This window comes from Mustela nigripes, chromosome 1, assembly GCF_022355385.1.
Source record: "Mustela nigripes isolate SB6536 chromosome 1, MUSNIG.SB6536, whole genome shotgun sequence".
Classification (NCBI taxonomy): Eukaryota; Metazoa; Chordata; class Mammalia; order Carnivora; family Mustelidae; genus Mustela; species Mustela nigripes.
In genome coordinates this window covers 189,222,017-189,242,537 of record NC_081557.1, presented here as the reverse complement: position 1 = coordinate 189,242,537, position 20,521 = coordinate 189,222,017, and the positions used below count along the sequence as shown (strand labels likewise).

General features: G+C 35.6%; 1 protein-coding gene across 4 annotated transcripts in view; it reads left to right on the top strand.

Annotated features, from left to right (window-relative positions):
- Positions 1–20,521, top strand: part of SCLT1 (sodium channel and clathrin linker 1) — a 175,766-nt gene that overhangs the window by 54,519 nt on the left and 100,726 nt on the right. For all 4 annotated transcript variants that reach the window (XM_059378370.1, XM_059378371.1, XM_059378369.1 and 1 more), the window contains exon 9: positions 3,906–3,976. In XM_059378370.1, the coding sequence (XP_059234353.1) occupies positions 3,906–3,976 (71 nt within the window). The remainder of the gene's footprint in view (positions 1–3,905; positions 3,977–20,521) is intronic.

Genomic DNA, 20,521 nt, shown 5'->3' with positions numbered 1-20,521 from the left:
GGAAAACTTCCAAACTCATTTTATGAGGCCAGCATCACCTTGATCCCAAAACCAGACAAGGATCCCATCAAAAAAGAGAGCTATAGACCAATATCCTTGATGAACACAGATGCGAAAACTCTCACCAAAATACTAGCTAATAGGATTCAACAGTACATTAAAAGGATTATTCAACACAACCAAGTGGGATTTATTCCAGGGCTGCAAGGTTGGTTCAATATCCGCAAATCAGTCAATGTGATACAACACATCAATAAAAGAAAGAACAAGAACCATATGATACTCTCAATAGATGCTGAAAAAGCATTTGACAAAGTACAGCATCCCTTCCTGACCAAAACGATTCAAAGTGTAGGGATAGAGGGCACATACCTCAATATCATCAAAGCCATCTATGAAAAACCCACCGCAAATATCATTCTCAATGGAGAAAACTAAAAGCTTTTCCACTAAGGTCAGGAACACGGCAGGGATGTCCATTATCACCACTGCTATTGAACATAGTACTAGAAGTCCTAGCCTCAGCAATCAGACAACAAAAGGAAATTCAAGGCATCCAAATCAGCAAAGAAGAAGTCAAATTATCACTCTTCGCAGATGATATGATACTATATGTGGAAAACCCAAAAGACTCCACTCCAAAACTGCTAGAACTTGTACAGGAATTCAGTAAAGTGTCAGGATATAAAATCAATGCACAGAAATCAGTTGCATTTCTCTACACCAACAACAAGACAGAAGAAAGAGAAATTAAGGAGTCAATCCCATTTACAATTGCACCCAAAACCATAAGATACCTAGGAATAAACCTAATCAAGGTGCATGGAATCTATACTCAGAAAACTATAAAGTACTCATGAAAGAAATTGAGGAAGACACAAAGAAATTGAAAAATGTTCCATGCTCCTGTCCTGGAAGAATAAATATTGTGAAAATGTCCATGCTACCTAAAGCAGTCTACACATTTAATGCAATTCCTATCAAAGTACCATCCATCTTTTTCAAAGAAATGGAACAAATAATTCTAAAATTTATATGGAACCAGAAAAGACCTCAAATAGCCAAAGGGATATTGAAAAAGAAAGCCAACATTGGTGGCATCACAATTCCGGACTTCAGGCTCTATTACAAAGCTGTCATCATCAAGACAGCATGGTACTGGCACAAAAACAGACACATAGATCAATGGAACAGAAGAGAGAGCCCAGAAATAGACCCTCAACTCTATGGTCAACTAATCTTCGACAAAGCAGGAAAGAATGTCCAATGGAAAAAAGACAGCCTCTTCAATAAATGGTGCTGGGAAAATTGGACAGCCACATAGAGAAAAATGAAATTGGACCATTTCCTTACACCACACACAAAAATAGACTCAAAATGGATGAGGGACCTCAATGTGCGAAAGGAATCCATCAAAATCCTTGAGGAGAACACAGGCAGCAACGTCTTTGACCTCAGCCGCAGCAACATCTTCCTAGGAACATCGCCAAAGGGAAGGGAACCAAGGGCAAAAATGAACTATTGGGATTTCATCAAGATCAAAAGTTTTTGCACAGCAAAGGAAACAGTTAACAGTTAAAATCAAAAGACAACTGACAGAATAGGAGAAGATATTTGCAAACGACATATCAGATAAAGGACTAGTGTCCAGAATCTATAACGAACTTAGCAAACTCAACACCCAAAGAACAAATAATCCAATCAAGAAATGGGCAGAGGACATGAACAGACATTTCTGCAAAGAAGACATCCAGATGGCCAACAGACACATGAAAAAGTGCTCCATATCACTCGGCATTAGGGAAATACAAATCAAAACCACAATGAGATATCACCTCACACCAGTCAGAATGGCTAAAATCAACAAGTCAGGAAATGACAGATGCTGGCGAGGATGCGGAGAAAGGGGAACCCTCCTCCACTGTTGGTGGGAATGCAAGCTGGTGCAGCCACTCTGGAAAACAGCATGGAGGTTCCTCAAAATGTTGAAAATAGAGCTGCCCTATGACCCAGCAATTGCACTACTGGGTATTTACCCTAAAGATACAAACGTAGTGATCCAAAGGGGCACGTGCACCCAAATGTTTATAGCAGCAATGTCCACAATAGCCAAACTATGGAAAGAACCTAGATGTCCATCAACAGATGAATGGATCAAGAAGATGTGGTATATATACACAATGGAATACTATGCAGCCATCAAAAGAAATGAAATCTTGCCATTTGCGACAACATGGATGGAACTAGAGCATATCATGCTTAGCAAAGTAAGTCAAGCAGAGAAAGACAACTATCATGTCATCTCCCTGATATGAGGAAGTGGTGATGCAACATGGGGGCTTAAGTGCGTAGGAGAAGAATCAATGAAACAAGATGGGATTGGGAGGGAGACAAACCATAAGTGACTCTTAATCTCACAAAACCAATTGCGGATTGCTGGGGGGAGGGGGCTTGGGAGAAGGGGGGTGGGGTTATGGACATTGGGGAGGGTATGCTTCGGTGAGTGCTGTGAAGTGTGTAAACCTGGTGGTTCACAGACCTGTACCCCTGGGGATAAAAATATATGTTTATGAAAAATAAAAAATTTAAAAAAAATCTAAAAAAATTGTAATCTGTGAATTGAACACTAAATTCTGATCTACAGTAGTCTATTTCCCAAAATAAAGATGAAGATGCAGTCTTCAGGCTTTCTTTTATATTTCATTGGAGGCGTTCTTTCATTTATTCCTTAAAGGTGTAAGTACTAAGAATGTATTAAATCATATGCCAGTCACTGGGAATTCTAGGAGAAAGTAGTTTTCAAAAAGTGACTCATTGTAGTATGAAATTTAAATTTAGTGTTTGAATATAATGCAGTGTGCATTGTAATAGTGCATATAAAGTTTTATCAAAGTACAGAAAGGATACAGTTATTTCTGTCTTAAAGTGAATAGATGATGGCAGAATGGAATTATATTTCCAGAGGGAGATAAAATAGGGTACTAAAAATACGAAGTCAATAAGATTGGGTAGAATATGAGAGAAGCACAATGAAAACTGCTTTCAGGAGAAACAGTTGGAGAGATGTATGTATGATCTGTTGGGATGTGAAAAAACTGAAATCAAGACTGTCAGTTAGGAGGTAACCATTCTATGTTGACTTTGCCCATAAGGCATATACATAATGATGATAAGGATAAGGAGTTTGTGCCTTCATGGTAAAGTCATCACTTAGAGAAGAAAATTAATTCCCTTAGAAAAATTTTTCCTACACTTGGAAGACTGCTTCCTATATTCCATTAGGTTCTGGTTGATTAGTGTACTGATTTTTATACAATTTTCCCTACACTTGGAAGACTGCTTCCTATATTCCATTAGGTTCCTTTTTAGGCTAACCCTAAAGGATTCGAAAGTATGCCATGTATTTAGGAGACAATACCAGGGAGTACCAGTAGGGGAATGGGAAATTGAGACTGGGAAGAGAGAATAAGGCAGCCAGAGGGTTTCTAAGGATCATGCAAATTAATACCTTGCTTAACTGAAACTTAATCCTACCAGTGGACTCTGGAAGCCGGTGTAGAACAGGCTGACTTACTCCACCATGGGGCACAGGAGTTTGGTGTATTTACATCCCAGTTCTCTTCAGTCATTGTTATGTGACTTAGGTAAAGAAAGAAGGCTCAAATGGCCAAAGAAAAACCATAAGACATCAAAAAGCAGTTGTATGTAGTTTGAAGTGAAGCAGGTGTCCACTAAAATAGTAAAGTAAAAGCAAGGAAAGATTGCCAAGGTTATATTTTACTGTCAAAAACTCTAATCATTTCATGACTTAGTTTCTTTCTATTTATATGTTCTACAGTTAATCTTTAAAGATGTAGTTTTAAATGTTCTAATACTGAATGTTTCTAATTTTTTTCCTATGGCAGAGTAACCAACACTTTCTGAAAGCAATAACTGAACAAAATGTGGAAATCGAGCGACTCCGAAAACAACTGAGGTATTTTCAAAAATGAATTTTGTTATTTTATTAATAATTATTTTTCTTCAGAATAAGTGATGATGCCATAATTTTTCCATGAGCATTTTTTTCTTCCCTTTAAGCTTCTGTCAATAGCTTTCTGTATATATGATCTGTTAGTACTGAAAAAGACTGAAATTGTGACACTTAGCAGGAGGCAACTATAATATATATATATATATACACATATATATATGCAGGGATGTTCCTTGAAGGTAAAACCAGTGCCTATGGAAGGCAATCAGTTCTCTTAGCAATATTTTTTCTGCACATATCTTTGTATTCCCCAATAAGCAGACCCTGAGAAAAGGGATTTAGATGTAATATAAGTGAGCACCAGTAGAGGAGTGGGGAAGTAAGACTGGGAAAAAGACAAAGCCGATAGAGGGTTTTTAAAAATCAGGTGACTTAATACTATACATGTTTATTGTGGCTGAGTGGTTTAATAATCATTGCATTAATAGACTTCACAGGAAAAACTTTTTCACTTTTTTTCCCCCTTATTCATAATACTTAAAATCCACAAGTATGGATATAATAGAGTTTTGCTCTATGATGGAGTCATTTAGAAATATCTTTAAAGTATAATATAAATTAACATTTTATAAAAAATATAAATTTCTACATTGAATTTAGATGTCACGTCTTAGTCTCCTCCAGTTTATAGCAGTTCTTCAGTCATTGGCTGTCATCATTTCCAAGCTTCTGAAGAGTACTCACCAGTTATTTTGTTCCTTTGATGTTTTCTCAGGATTTAGACTGTGGTTATGGATTTTTATGAAGAATACCACAGGTGAAGTGCCTTTCTCATCTTATCACATCAGGGGATACATGATATCAGTAGGTCTTATTACTAGTGATGTAAACTTTGATCACATGCAAGGTGGTATCTATCAGGCTTCTCCACTGTTACCCTTTTTCCCTCTCCAGGGGTTTGTCACAATGTCCAGCCCAACTCTAAGGCAGAGGAATTAGGTTTTGCCTCCTGGAGGGAGGAGCAGCAAGACATCTGTGGACTTATGTTAAGCCTCCATAGTAATTAATAAATACTTCGGACAACATACTTTGAGGCTATACAAATATCCTGGTTCTATAATTTAGATGTTTCCAAAAGCCATTTCTACATATATCATTTCCTTTGCCCTTCCTAAGAATCCTTTATTTAATGAGTAAATGGACCGAAAATGAAAAAAACATATATACAAATTTCTGTTGGTTAAATGAACCTTGCTATTTATTTTTATACCATCATGTATTTTGCCCCACAAAATATTTTGCTTTTTTAATAATTTATTTTATAAAATGTTATGTACCACTTCTTATATTTTTATTGCCTTAATCAACTTCTTAATTTAATTTAAATAAATTTACTTTCTTTTGCCCTAGACATTTCTAGCTATGAGCTCTTATTTGGGCTTCCTTGTTTCTTTAAATGTTATTAGTTTACAGTTTAAAATAGTAATGGTTTATTAATTGCAAGATTTTGTTCATGTTTTCAAGATGGAAGTGGTTTTTTTAAAATTATAAAAGTAATGTAAGTCCATTATAGAAGACTCTAGATAGTATAAAAGTATAACAAGTTGCAGTACAATTCTGGCACTAACCATAGTTAGTCCAGCCTCCACAAGTTAATAGCATAATTCCCAAGAAGACTATGCTCACTAAGACACAAATTCAGGGATCCTCAGGCCAAACACACGTCTGACCAATTGGCTATACTGTGTTCCAAATAACCTACCAGGCTTAGTAATTCTTTAGAATGGCTCAGGGAACCTATGATTAGTTTTATTATAAAGGTCACGGATCAGAACCAGCCAAAAGAAAAAACCCATGAGGTGAGGTCTAGGAAGGTCTCAAAATTTGAACTTTCATGTCCTCTCTCCATGGAACCAGGAATCATCACCCTCCTGGTGTATCTCATGTTCACAAACCAGGAAGCTCACCTAAGCCTTGGTGTCCGAAAATTTTATTGGATTTTTATTATTTGCATATGATTTATGTTAAATGTAAATACATATACTTTTTTTTTTCATATATCATTTTTCACAACGCCTGTAACTCCACTCTATCTCAAAAATAAACAAAAATTTTTTCATGTGTCTGATAGCCATTTATATGTCTTCATTGGAAAACTGTCTGTCCATATCTTCTGCCCATTTTTTGATATGATTATCTGTTTTGTGTGTGTTGAGTTTGAGGAGTTCTTTATAGATCCTGGATATCAACCTTTTGTCTGTACTGTCATTTGCAAATATCTTCTCCCATTCCATGGGTTGCCTCTTTGTTTTGTTGACAGTTTCCTTTGCTGTGCAGAAGCTTTTGATTTTGATGAAGTCCCAAAAGTTCATCTTCGCTTTTGTTTTCCTTTGCCTTTGGAGACATATCTTGAAAGAAGTTGCTGTGGCTGATATCAAAGAGATTACTGCCTATGTTCTCCTCTAGGATTCTGATGGATTCCTGTCTCACATTGAGGTCTTTTATCCCTTTTGAGTTTATCTTTGTGTACGGTGTAAGAGAATGGTTGAGTTTCATTCTTCTACATATAGCTGCCCAGTTTTCCCAGCACCATTTATTAAAGAGACTGTCTTTTTTCCAGTGTATATTTTTTCCTGTTTTGTCGAAGATTATTTGATCATAGAGTTGAGGGTCCATATCTGAGCTCTCTGTTCTGTTCCACTGATCTTTGTGTCTGTTTTTATGTCAGTACCATGCTGTCTTGGTGATCACAGCTTTGTAGTAAAGCTTGAAATCAGGGAATGTGATGCCCCTAGTTTTATTTTTGTTTTTCAACATTTCCTTAGCAATTCAGGGTCTCTTCTGATTCCATACAAATTTTAAGATTATTTGCTCCAGCTCTTTGAAAAATACCGGTGAAATTTTGATTGGAATGGCATTAAAAGTATAGATTGCTCTAGGCAGTATAGACATTTTAACAATGTTTATTCTTCTGATGCAAGAGCATAGAATGGTCTTCCATCTATTTGTGTCTTCTTCAATTTCTTTCATGAGTGTTTTGGAGTTCCTCAAGTATAGATCCTTTACCTCTTTGGTTAGGTTTATTCCCAGGTATCTTTTGGTTCTTGGTGCTATAGTAAACGGAATCAATTCTCTAATTTCCCTTTCTGTATTTTCATTGTTAGTGTATAAGAAAGCCACTGATTTCTATACATTGACTTTGTATCCTGCCACGTAACTGAATTGAGTTCTAGTAGTTTGGGGGTAGAGCCTTTTGGGTTCATCATCACTAGCCATCAGGGAGATTCAAATTAAAACCACATTGAGATACTACCTTACACCAGTTAGAATGGCCAAAATTAGCAAGACAGGAAACAACATGTGTCGGAGAGGATGTGGAGAAAGGGGAACCCTCTTGCACTATTGGTGGGAGTACAGGTTGGTGCAGCCACTTTGGAAAACAGTGTGGAGATTCCTCAAGAAATTAAAAACAGAGCTTCCCTATGACCCTGCAATTGCACTGCTGAGTATTTACCCCAAAGATACAGATGTAGTGTAAAGAAGGGCCATCTGTACCCCAATGTTTATAGCAGCAATGGCCATGGTGGCCAAACTGTGGAAAGAACCAAGATGCCCTTCAACGGATGAATGGATAAGGAAGATGTGGTCCATATACACTATGGAGTATTATGCATCTATCGGAAAGGGTGAATACCCAACTTTTGTAGCAACATGGACGGGATTGGAAGAGATTATGCTGAGTGAAATAAGTCAAGCAGAGAGAATCAAGTATCATATGGTTTCACTTATTTGGGGAGTATAACAAATAGCATGGAGGACATGGGGAGATGGAAAGGAGAAGGGAGCTGAGGGAAATTGGAAGGGGAGGTGAACAGTGAGAGACTATGGACTCTGAAAAACAACCTGAGGGTCTTGAAGGGGCGGGGGGTGGGAGGTTGAGGGAACAAGGTGGTGGGTATTAGTGAACGAACGTATTGCATGGAGCACTGTGTGTGGTGCAAAAACAATGAATACTGTTAAGCTGAGAAGAAATTTTAAAAATTAATTTAAAAAATTTAAAAAATTAAAAAATTTTAAAAGGATACTTCTATGGCAGGGGTGGGGTGTAGTGGTTGGCTTTCAATTTTAAATTAAAGTATTCAGAATAAATATCACTGAGCAGTTGAGATTCGAACAAAGACTTGAAGAATGTGAACTTTTCCATACAATTGAGGGAAAGAGCGCTCAAAGTATAGAACTTGCCATTGCATAGTTGGAAACATACCGGGGGAACAGCAAGGAAGTTGGCTGTGATCTATTGCTGAGTAGCAAACCATTCCAATATTTTGTGACTCAAACAATAACCCATTTAGCTTATGATATGAGGGACAATAGAGCAGTATTCTGGTCTGGACTTACTGGGCTATATCTGCTAGATTTGCCCATGTGTCTCTAGTCAGATGGTTGGTCCAGTTATAATGCAATAGTTGGCAGTGGGTGATAAACATCTCTGGCAATCAGCAGTTTCTTTACCAGGACAACAAGGAAAGTCATACTTCTTCTCTTGGTCATGGCAGGATTCCCAAATATAGTAAGAGAGCAGATCTCAGTGTACAAATACATTTCAAGCCTCTCTTGAGTCATATTTGCTAATTACTTATGGCAAAGAAAGTCACCAGGTCAACTCAAATTATAGGGAAATAGATAACCCTCTTGATGGGAATATTTTCAGCATCATGTTACAAAGATGTGGATGTAGAGTGGGAAGAATTTGGAGCAATTTTTTATACTTTCTCTTACCTAGTATACAGAGTAGACTGAAACAGAGTATATGAGAGGGGGAGGGGGGTTGAGAGAAGGGGGGTGGGATTATGGACATTGGGGAGGGTATGTGCTGTGGTGAGTGCTGTGAAGTGTGTAAACCTGATGATCCGCAGACCTGTACCCTGGGGATAAAAATACATCATATGTTTATAAAATATAAAAATAAATTAAAAAAATATAAAAAATCAGTATGTCAAATGAAAAAGCAACTCTTAGTCTGTGAGAAGACATTTGCAATGCATATAATTAATAGTACATTAGTGTTGAGATACATTAACTAGGCATCAGTAATAATAAGTAAAAGTCCAAGAATTGGGCAAAGTATATGAACATTTCAAAAGTCATAGCAATCAAGAAAATGCAAGTTAAAATAATGTGATACTATTTCTAAATACTGCTACTGAAATAATGTGATAATTGTGATACCAATTATCAGTATCAGAAATGTGTGGAGTGTAATAACAAGGTACAAAAGGAAATTATAGTACAGGATGATATAGTTTATATATTTTAAATACTTTAAACAGTAATGTATATTGGTTATGGATATATACTTTTTAGTTATATACATATCAGGGTATACAGTAAAATAAAATGTATATATGTTGTATGTGTATATATATTATAAAAGAATAAAATTTAAAAATTACTAGGACTGATCTACCCTAACTTCAAGTTAATGATTGTCTGTATTCGTAGAAGTGGGGCATTGGAAGCAGCCTAAGTGTGTGTCACTGAGGAAATGGATAGGTAAAATGTAGTGTTTGCATCCTGTGGAATACTGTGCATCATTTAGAAACATATATTTACATGTAAAGGTATAGTTTTGGCAACATAGATCTAAAAAACAAGGCTTTATTAAAGTAAAAAGGGATATTGATCTATAACATAAAAACACATGCATGTAGGGGCACCTGGGTGGCTGAGTCGGTTAAGTGTCTCCTGGGATTGAGCCCAAATTGGGCTCCCTGCCCAGCAGGGAGCCTGCTTCTCCCTCTCCCTCTGCTGTCCCCCTTGTTTATGCTCTTTCTCTCTTTGTCAAATAAATAAAATATTTTTATATGCATGCAAATAACAATATACATTTTACCAGTATATGTGTATGTCCAAGAATATATTGCATTTTCATGTGAACCTACGAAGTGAGGAATGAAAGAGGGATTGGGAATCAACAGAAAAATAAAAGAAACAAATGAGAGCTGTTTTTCACAGCTAATAGTGAAATGGGTCTTGGAAAGAGTATTGTGATTAGCTCCACTCTGCGCTCAATGTTCAGAAAGAGTAGAAGAAAAAAGAATGTGACTTACAGTGTACATAGGATGAACCAGGGTGTGGAGATTCTGGAAGGAAGATGAATAAGAAAATTGATTCATAAAGACTTGCGGTCATATGATAATAGAAACTTAAAATGCATGTAAAAGATTCCATATAGGAAAAATGGGTGGAACTTGGTAATATAGGACTAAAGAACAGGGGAACAATTTCAGAATTTTATTGCTAAAGCTATCTTAATGATCATCTTAGTTTAACTTCCAGTTTTATGGAAGAAACAAAACTGAACCAAAGGTTCAGGAATTGTCTTATCTAGGGTTGCACAACGAATTCATGGAATTGGAATTCTGATCTTATAATTGCTAATCTGGTGAGTTTCTAAACCTGACTTTCTGACAGTATTCACAGAAGTAAGAAAGTCCAGAATGAGAGTTAATTATTAAAGGATCATGAGTGCTTACATTGACTTTTGACATCTGCATGGAAGTTTCATTTGGTTTTTGGACATTTGCGCCTAAAGATTTTAAATTAAGGTTAGATAATCAGTAAAGGTAGTTGTGATTTTCTAAAGCCTAAAAGTTTTTAAGTGTTTAATTGTCCGTGAGCAATTTTGCCATAATATTTACTGACAATATTCTGTAGCTTAGCATTAAGCAGTTCATGGTTGTATACATAAAACTATGCTTGCTTTTCCTGCCACAGATTTGGAAACATAAGGATAAGCAGATGCTTCTTTTAGAGTAGAGGGTGTTGCTTTCAAGCTTGACAGATTCTGAATGATGGGGCATATTGACATTACCAGAACTTGGGTTTTTGAGATGCCCCTAAAACTATGCCAAGAATAAATAAATTGAAAACTCTTTAAATGCTAGATTTGTTTAAGTTTCTACTTATACTGAAAACAATTAGTTTCATTTGCTATCTGGTTTTATAGTGCAAAAAAAAAATAGAATCATAGGAACTTAAAATGAAAGCTTTTATCATTTCCTTCTCAGTAGTGTCTGGTGAGGCTCTGTCATAGATAAAACTCTCTAACCTAGTTTCTAAGAACCTTCATTCACCAGCCCCCATCCCCAACCTTCCAGTTATGTACAAACTGCTCAAAGTAGTCATTTTACTGTTTCTCATGGAAAAATGTTGGTTTCTTCCTTTGGCCTTTGATCATTATTTCGTTTCTCAGAAAACTTACAACTTTCAAAATCTGGTTAAAATCTGCCTTCTCTGAGACTTCTCTCAATTCATCACACCAGATTTTTACTCTTTTCTTGTGGATATACTCAGCATTTATTCACTTTAAGATGAGATTTTATGCTATTTCTCTTTCAGTCCTTTTTTTTGGTCATATATTTTTTTTATAATGTATATTTAGCTAACTTATGGAAATGATTATTTTTCAAATCATGTGATCACATTGTATATCTGCCTTTTTTTTTTTTTAATTTTAGAGAGCAAGTGAGCATGAGCTGCGGGAAGTGCAGGGGCGAGAGGGAGGTGGAAAAAATCTCAAGCTGACTCTGTACTGAGGGCAGAGCCCAATGTGCAGCTTGACCTCACAATCCTGAGATCATTACCTGAGCAAGATTCTAAGCAGGAATCAGAGGGTCAACCGAGTAGGCCATGAGCAGGATAAGAGAAGAGAGAGCAGAGCAGGAGAAAGAGAGAAGCAGACTTTCCACTGAGTGTGGAGCCCGATGCTGGGCTCTATCCCAGGACCCTGAGATCGTGACCTGACCTGAAATCAAGGGCCAGCTGTTTAACCAAGTGAGCCACCCAGTCACCCCTCAAGAATAACTTGTAAAAGGCATAACTGTAAAGATTGACTAAAGCACTTGCATAGAGATCCTTATTAACCTTTCATCAGATTGGCATCGTCAGAATATTTATTTTAAAAAATTTTAGCCACTAAGGAATGATCTCATTAGCAGGTACAGATATTATCTTCATATAAAGAATCTGTAACTTGTCAATCACCTCATTTTATATTTATTGAAAACTTAAACATATACATGTGTGCTCAGTGTAGAAACGGTCCTTAATAAGTTTCTGTATGATATAGCCTCAAAATTGTTGTAATTGGACTCATTTCACACATCTTTTGTGGATTCAACAATTTCCAAAGATGAGATCCCATTCAGTTTTTCTAGCTTGAGGTTCTTTTTGTTATTTTCACTCACATAGGTCAAAGATACTAAACTGAGCTTCTTACCACCATCCAGTTCCTGCTTCAGAAAACCAGGAAGCATCCAAAATCCTTTGCTTTTCCAGCTCTACCCTCTAAATGTCTCTCAGGTCCTCCACTTTTTTATCACTATATTGTTACTATTTTGCTCAGTCCATCAATGCTGTAGTAACCTCCAAATTAACTTAGCCCTCCCCACTTTCTTTTTTCATAGTCCTCAAAATTATCTTTCTAAAATAAAGTCTAATCATGTCTGTCTTCTTTGATGGCTACTAAATGCCTGTAGGATTTAATTCAGATTACTCTAAATGACATTAAAGCCTTATGTGACTTGACCCTTGGGAACTTAACTCTGTATTTTGTCAGTCCTCACTTTAATTTCCTGAACTACTTTCGGTTTCCCAAACAAGCCATGCTATTTCATAATTCCCTACTTTTGTTCACATTGTCAGTCTGCCTAAAGTGCCCTTTGCTGATAAATGTCTCAACTTTCAAGGTTCAGCTCAAGTGTCACATTTTCTAGAAATCTTTTTCTAAATATTTATGGTTTCTTCTTTCTTGCATAGGAACCAAGCATGCCTACCTTTGTGCTTCAGCTGTAGATTGCTCATACATCTGTCAGAGCATTTTTAACACTTTAGTGTATATAATTCTTTACAAATTGATCTTTGCTAGTTTATAAGTTCCTTATTTAGCCATTTTTATCTTGCCATCATCTAACACAGTGCTAGACATGTGACAAGTGACAAGTGCTCAAAAAAACATTTTTTGAGTCATTAAGTCAGTTAAATAGTTAAATTGCTTCTCATTGGAGGGGCATAACTAAATTTATGTGGGTTTTTCATTCTCCCTTAGTCTTTTGGGGCACAACTCTTTCCTTGGACTGTAATTATTTAGAAAATTATATGTTAAATTCTTCAGTTGTGGAGAAACATATGTCTGCTTAGTAGTTTTCCTAATGCACACCTGGAAAAAAAATTTCTAATATAACTAATAGTAGCCTTGTGGATAAACTAAGAAATTTTTCAATATTTCCCATTATGGATCCAGGCTTTAGCTTATATTGACTTTTAAATCTGTCTTTATTACTAATCATCTCTAGGTTTAAATGCATGATAGACACATTTGTGTATTTTTTATGTTTAGTGTTCTATTTAAATATGACATAAAATCCAGGAAATCTTTAAAATGTGATCATAAAATGCTTTATAACTGAACAGTTTTATTGAAGAGTGTAAGAGCTGATATGATAGGAATGTAATTTTTGGTATAATCTTATTATGCTTAGTGCAACAAAGTTTAAGTTACATAAATCACTATGCATATTCATTGTGTTCATTAATTTTTTTATGGATGCATACTTTTTTCTTCAAAAATGTGCCAATAATTTTTTATATATTTTAGAAATATACGTATATACCTTTGCCATGTAATAGTTTTATTTTAGCTGAGATAAGAGATTTTTCTCAGATGTTTCATGTCCAAATTTGAATAATATTGTGTCTTCTATTATAAAAATGCTCTGGAAATCTGGAATTCATGGATCACCACTTTTGATTCATAGTATTTTTTGGAAACTATCCCTCATGAGAGATGGCCCTGTGCAGGTGTGCTTGTGATAAGAATTGCCACAGTTGCTTATGTGTTGGCAGCTAGTTTTCTGAGCATAGAAAACATGTATTAAGATAAGAAAAGGGCTTTGTTGGCATTTTCCTATCCCATCATACTCTTTCATTTCAATGTTATTTACTACTTCAGTGTAAACTTTATGAGGACAAGTTACGTACAGTGGCGCCTGGGTGACTCAGTCAGTTAACCATCCATCTCAGTTTTGGCTCAGGTCATGATCTCAGAGTTGTGAGGTCAAGACCCAAGTTGGGCTCTGCTCTGGGTGTAATACCTCCTTAAGCCTGTTTTCTCCTTCTGCCCATGCCCCAACCCCTTTTAAAAAACGGTAGGGGTTACTTACAGTCACCCCCTTCTCAAAAATGTTTTTCTTTTCCTTTCCTTCTAAAGAAGGCATAAAGAATATTAGACTTACTTCTAGAATATACTGGTCAAGAGTATTCATAACTTAATTGTTTGGAACTTTTACCTCTAATAGGGGGTTACTGTTTTACTTCAAACTATGTATCTTACTGGTGTTTTATATTTTGCTAATACTCCACATTTGCACACCTAAACGAAGTATGTTCTTCTGAGTGGTGTGAAGTTTAAAGAGCATAGGCTTTGAAGTCAAACAGCTCTGTATTTGTATTCTTATTTTTTTATTTTCTATTGACTTGGGCAGGATGCTTAACTGATTGAGCTCCAGTTTCCTCATCTTTGAAATAGAAATAAAATGAGCTTCTCTGCAGTTTTGCAATGTACTGTACTTTTACTATCTATGCTCTCCTCCATTCTACTTTGATATCCAACCTATGTAAGTAGGCTTTTGTAAGATATATATATAAAGTAGTCTCTCTTAGTCTTTCTTTTGTGGGGTTCTCCCAAGACCTCCAGTATATCACCTGATGTGATGTGATCCAGATGTCACCTGATTTTCTTCAGATTACTGTATTTTCTTTCCCCTTTTTGAAATTGCTTAGAAGAAGTCACTCATTGGAATTTCTTTCAACTTAGATTTAGTCCCACCTCTCTAATCTTTTCCTCAAGTTTACTGGTACCTTTTACCTTGTTTGCCTGAAAACAAAATTTCCATTCTTTTTGATGATTTTTCTGCTTCTTTAGTCTACTAACTGAAAGTAGACATTTCTTAAATTTCTAGCATATTATATGATCACATTTATCCTACCCAACTTAAAATTTAATCTCAGTAATACTGTTTCCCCGATATTTGCCTCTGGCAGTGATCACTTTGTGGAGCTCAGTACTTGAATTGGTAGAGCAAAGATTTTCAAACTTTTTTTTTTTTTTTTTTTTTTTAGCAGCAGAACCCTTTTAAAAATCTTATACATATAATCCCAATATATAAAAATGATATAAGTAGAACTGCTATGATTGAGGTAAGGAGTGCATATCTTCCCTATCTTGTAATTAATATTGTCATCAAACCTAGGAATTTTGCTTGGTACTTCTCTTTTGCTTTACTACCCCCCCCATTCAAATCTTTTTGGCTCTATTTCCGGATTATCACAAATCCAGTCATTAGGCATCCAATAGATGCCTCTATCCCAAGCCATCACTATCTCTTGCTTTTATGTCTTCTGTCTGATCTCTCTGCTTTCATTCTGATATCCACTGTAAATCATTCACTATACACCAGCCCAAGTAGTCTTCTCAAAACATAAAACAAATCACATCACTCACCTGTTTTAACACTCAGTGGATTTTCATTGCAATTGGAACAAATCGCAAATTTCTTACTATGTCCAAAGGTACTTATATGATAGGACCTCTCTGCCTTCCTCTCTAATTTCTGCTTTTTTTTCTGTAATACATCCTAGCTAATTGTAATTTCTCGAAATACCTTTCTTTTACTATTTGCATTTATTGTTAATTCTAGCTAATTGTAATCCTAGCTAATTGTAATTTCTCGAAGTACCTTTCTTTTACTATTTGCATTTATTGTTAATTCTCTCTGCCTTACAGCTTTCCCTAGATTTCCCTAAATTGACCCCATTGTCCTTTAGACCTTAGCTCAAATATTCTTGTTAAGGCAGGCTCTTCCTGATGATCCATGTCTTTCTTCCTTTGTTCTATACCTTTTGCTTCATAGCATTATCACACTCTGAAATTACTTCATTTATTTTTTTACATATATATTGTCTTTCTCCCTCTACTACAGTGTAAACTTAATGAGGACAAGGGCTTTGTCTCCCTTGCTTACTACTGCATCACCAGTGCTGACAATAGTACTTAGTACAGTTTACATTACGTGCTTAATGAAATAAATCTAGGGCTCCAGAAATACAGTTTAAAAAAGAAAACTGAATGAGTCATCAACACTTGAAGCTAAACGTGTCCTGACTGTATTCACAGTGTCTGGCACGTTACAAGCATTCAATAAATATTTGTTCAAAGAATGAATGGATGGAATCTCTTAGATTCTATCCTGGTAAAATCTATGCCATCTTACCCAGTGGAACTGCTTACTTATTGTCGTCATCACTCTAGATCTTTCCTGCCTCTGGTTCATTTATTATGATCTATTGGTTAAAGGAGGAGACAGAACAATCATTCTAGTCCAACCTTTTTCATAAATGCCAGATTTATTTACTTTATTTATTTATATTATATTCAGTTAGCCAGCATGTAGTACATCATTAGTTTTTGACATACAAATGCCAGATTTAAATTCTAAAAGTACAGCTCTGATTCCATTTTTTGAGCAAGTCCTTGCATTTAAAGTAATACAGATCACTTAACTTGTTAATTGACCCACATTGTAACCTCTCATCACCTTTCCAGTCTTATTTCCCATCTTCTCTAAGCAAGTCCTTCACTTTCCAACCTTCATGCTAGTACTTGTTCCTTCCTGAAGCTTCTCTTTGTCTCTGCTTGTGAAATTCACCATTTCTCAGCCAATTCTCATTTTAAATACCTCCTGCTTCAATATTCTTTGAGCTAAATGCAAATATACTACCTATTCTGAATCACAATACTTTCTTTTTATCTTGGGTAGTGCCTGAAGAAGTGTGCTTTATGGCCCTTCTAAAGATAACTATAGGGTGCCTGGGTGGTTCAGTCCTTAAGTGGCTGCCTTGGGTTCAGGGGTCATGATCCCAGAGTCCTGGGATCCAGCCATGCATCAGGCTCCCTGCTTGGCGGGAAGCCTGCTTCTCCCTCTCCCACTCCCCCTGCTTGTGCTCCCTCTCTCGCTGTCTCTCTCTCTTTCAAAAAATAAATAAAATAAAAATAAAATAAAATAAAGATTACTGTATCTCACCTATCTTTGCGTGCTCTGTACTACCTAGCAAAACATCTTTTGTGTCTGATACATGACAGGTGTGTGGTAAAAACTTTTGAACACGTCCATTGTATAAGCCTGTATAATAACAGAAAATTAATGTGTTCTCCAGATTATCAGTGGTATTTAAAGTTGTAACACTCTATATTTGTAATCATTGTTTATAATATTTTTGCAAAGATAAAGATGTTGATTATGAGTTATTGTGTAAAATCAAAGACAGTAGCTGTAGAATCAACTATAGTGATTCTGAAAAAGAAAAAGAAAGATGCCAGGTACTACCCTTCCTTCTCCTCCCCCCAATATTCTGAAATAAGACTCAGAGACTATGCACAGAGACTAGACTATTATTCAGCCATTCAGAAAAAGAATGAAACTCTTGTCATTTGCAATGATGTGAATGGAACTAGAATGTATTATGCTAGGTGAAATGTCAAAGAAAAATACCATATGATTTCACTCATGTGGAGTTTAAAAAACAAAACAGATGAACATAGGGAAGAAAAAAAAAGAGAAAAAGCAGATAAAACAGATTATTAATCATAGAGAACAAACTAAGAATTGTTAGAGAGGAGGTGGGCATTTGTGATGACCACTGGGTATGATGTATAAGTGATAAATCACTAAATTCTACTACTTACTGAAAGTAATATTATACTATATATTAACTGATTTTAAATAAAAAACTTGAAACAAAAAAATAAAAACTTAGAATATGTATCAAATCAGTAAAAACTGGGTTTTATTTCTTTCAGAACCTTAACATTTTTCCTTGTATGAAAAAATTATAAACATTTCTAGAACTCTGTTGATAGGAGACCACAAAAGAAATTTATAAAACTTTTCCTTAAAATAGGCTCACACTATATTTGATGTTTAGTCTAAAAAATTACAAATTGATAATTAAGACATTTTGATTTCTGTCTTGTTCCTAACCATTGAGGAAAAGCTCTTAGTTTTTCCCCATTGAGGATTGTAATAGCTTTGGGTTTTTCATAGATGGCCTTTATTATGTAGAGCTATTTTCTCTCTAAACCTATTTTGTTGAGAGTTTTTATCATGAATGGATATTGTCCATTGCCAAATGTTTTTTTCTGAATCTATCGAAAGGATCATGTGGCTCTTATCCTTTATCTTGTTGATGTGATATATAACATTGATTGATATTGCAAATATTGAACAATTCTTGCCACACAGGAGTAAAGCCCACTTGATCATGATGAATGATTTTTTTAAATGTATTGTCAGATTCAGTTTGCTAGTATTTTACTGAGAATTCTTGCATCCATGTTCATCAGGGATATTGGCCTATAGTTCTTTCTTTCAGTGGAGTCTTTTTCTGGGTTTGGTAGCAGGATAATACTGGCCTCATAGAATGAGTTTGGAAGGTTTCCTTCCTTTTCTATTTCTTGGAACAATTTCGGAAGTATTAATTCTTCTTTAAATGTTTGGTAGAATTACCCTGTGAAGCTATCTGGTCCTGGGCTTTTATTTGTTGGAGTTTTGATTACTAATTGAATTACCTTTCTGGTTATCAATCTGCTCAAGTTTTCTATTTCTTCCTGTTTCATTTTTTGGTAGTTTGTATGTTTCTAGGAATTAATCCATTGTCCGATTTGTTGGCATATACCTTTTTATAATATTCTTTTACAATTGTTTGGATTTCTGTGGTGTTGGTAGTTAATTCTCCTCTCTCGTTTGTGATTTCATTTATTTGGGTTCTCTTTTCTTTTGGTAAGTCTGGCTAGAAGTTCATCAATTTATTCATTTTTTTCAAAGATCCAGCTCCTGGGTTTGTTGATCTATTTTATAGTTTTTTCAGTTTCTATGTCACGTATTTCTGCTTTAATCTTAATTACTTTCTTCTGCTGACTTTAGGCTTCATTTGTTCTTTTTCTACCTCCTTTAGATACAAGATTAGGTTGTTTATTTGAGATTTTTCTTGTTTCTTGAGGTAGGCCTGTACTGCTACATACTTCCCTCTTAGGACTGCATTTAGTTCATCCCAAAGTTTTGGACCATTGCATTTCCATTTTCATTTGTTTCCATGTATTTTTTTTTTTTCCTGTGATTTTCTGGTTGGCACATTCATTGTTTACTAGCATGTTGTTTAATGTCCATGTATGTGGTCCTTCCAGATTTTTTCTTGTGTTTGCTTTCTCATTTCATAGTGTTGTGGTCAGAAAAGTTACGTGGTATTATTTCAGTTCTTCAAATAATTTTCAAATATTTCAGTCAAGTATTTGTTCAGGCCTGTTTTGTGACCTAATATGTGATCTACTGGGGAGAGATTATTCCATGTGCACTTGAGAAGAGGGTGTATTCTGCTCTTTTAGGATGGAATGTTCTGAATATCTGTTCAGTCCATCTGATCCATTGTGTCATTCAAAGCCATTATTTATTTTCTGTTTAGATGATCTATCCATTAATGTAAGTGGGGTATTAAAGTCCACTACTATTATTGTGTTACTATCAATTAGCTCCCTTACATTTGTTTTAAAGGCTAGTTTATCCAATATAAGTATTGCTATTCTAGCTTTCTTTTGACATCCATTTGCATGATAATTGGTTTTCTGTCCCCTCATTTTCAAACTGCAGGTATCTTTACGTCTAAAATGAGTCTCTTGTGGGCAACATGTAGATGGGTATTGTTGTTTTTTTATCCATTTGCCACCCTCTGTCTTTTGATTGGAGCATTTAGTCCTTTCTAAGTGATTATTGAAAGATACGTATTTATTGTGATTTTATATCACTTGTTTTGTCACCATTCTGGTGATTTCCTCTGATCCTTTCTTGGCTTTGTCACTTTTGGTCTCTCCTTTGCAGTCCGAAGAGTCCTCTTTGGTAATTTTTGCTGGGCTGGTTTATTGATCATGAATTCCTTTAGTTTTTATTTGACTGGGAAAATCTATCTCTCCTTCTATTCTGAATGGTAACCTTGCTGGATAGAGTATTCTTGGTGGCAGATACTGCCCATTCAGCCCTTTGACTATATATCATGCCACTCCCTTATGGTTTGCCAAGTTTCTGTTGAGAGATCTCCAGCCAGCCTTATAGCATTTCTCTTATAAGCAAAGGACTTCTTTTGTTTTTTGCTTTTAAGATTTTTTCCTCTATGACAGTATTTTGCAAATTTAAGTGCAGTATGTCTTGGTGTTGGCCCGCTTTTGTTGATTTTGATGAGAGTTCTCTGTGTCTCCTGTATCTGGATGTCTGTTTCCTTCCCTCAATTAGGGCAGTTTTCTGCTTTTATTTCTTAAAATAAATTTTCTGCCACCTTTTCCCTCTCTTCTTCTCAGACTCTTATAATATGAATGTTATTACGTTTGATGGAGTGGCTGAGTTCTCTAAATCTGTTCTCATGTTGCAGGATTCTTCCTCTCTT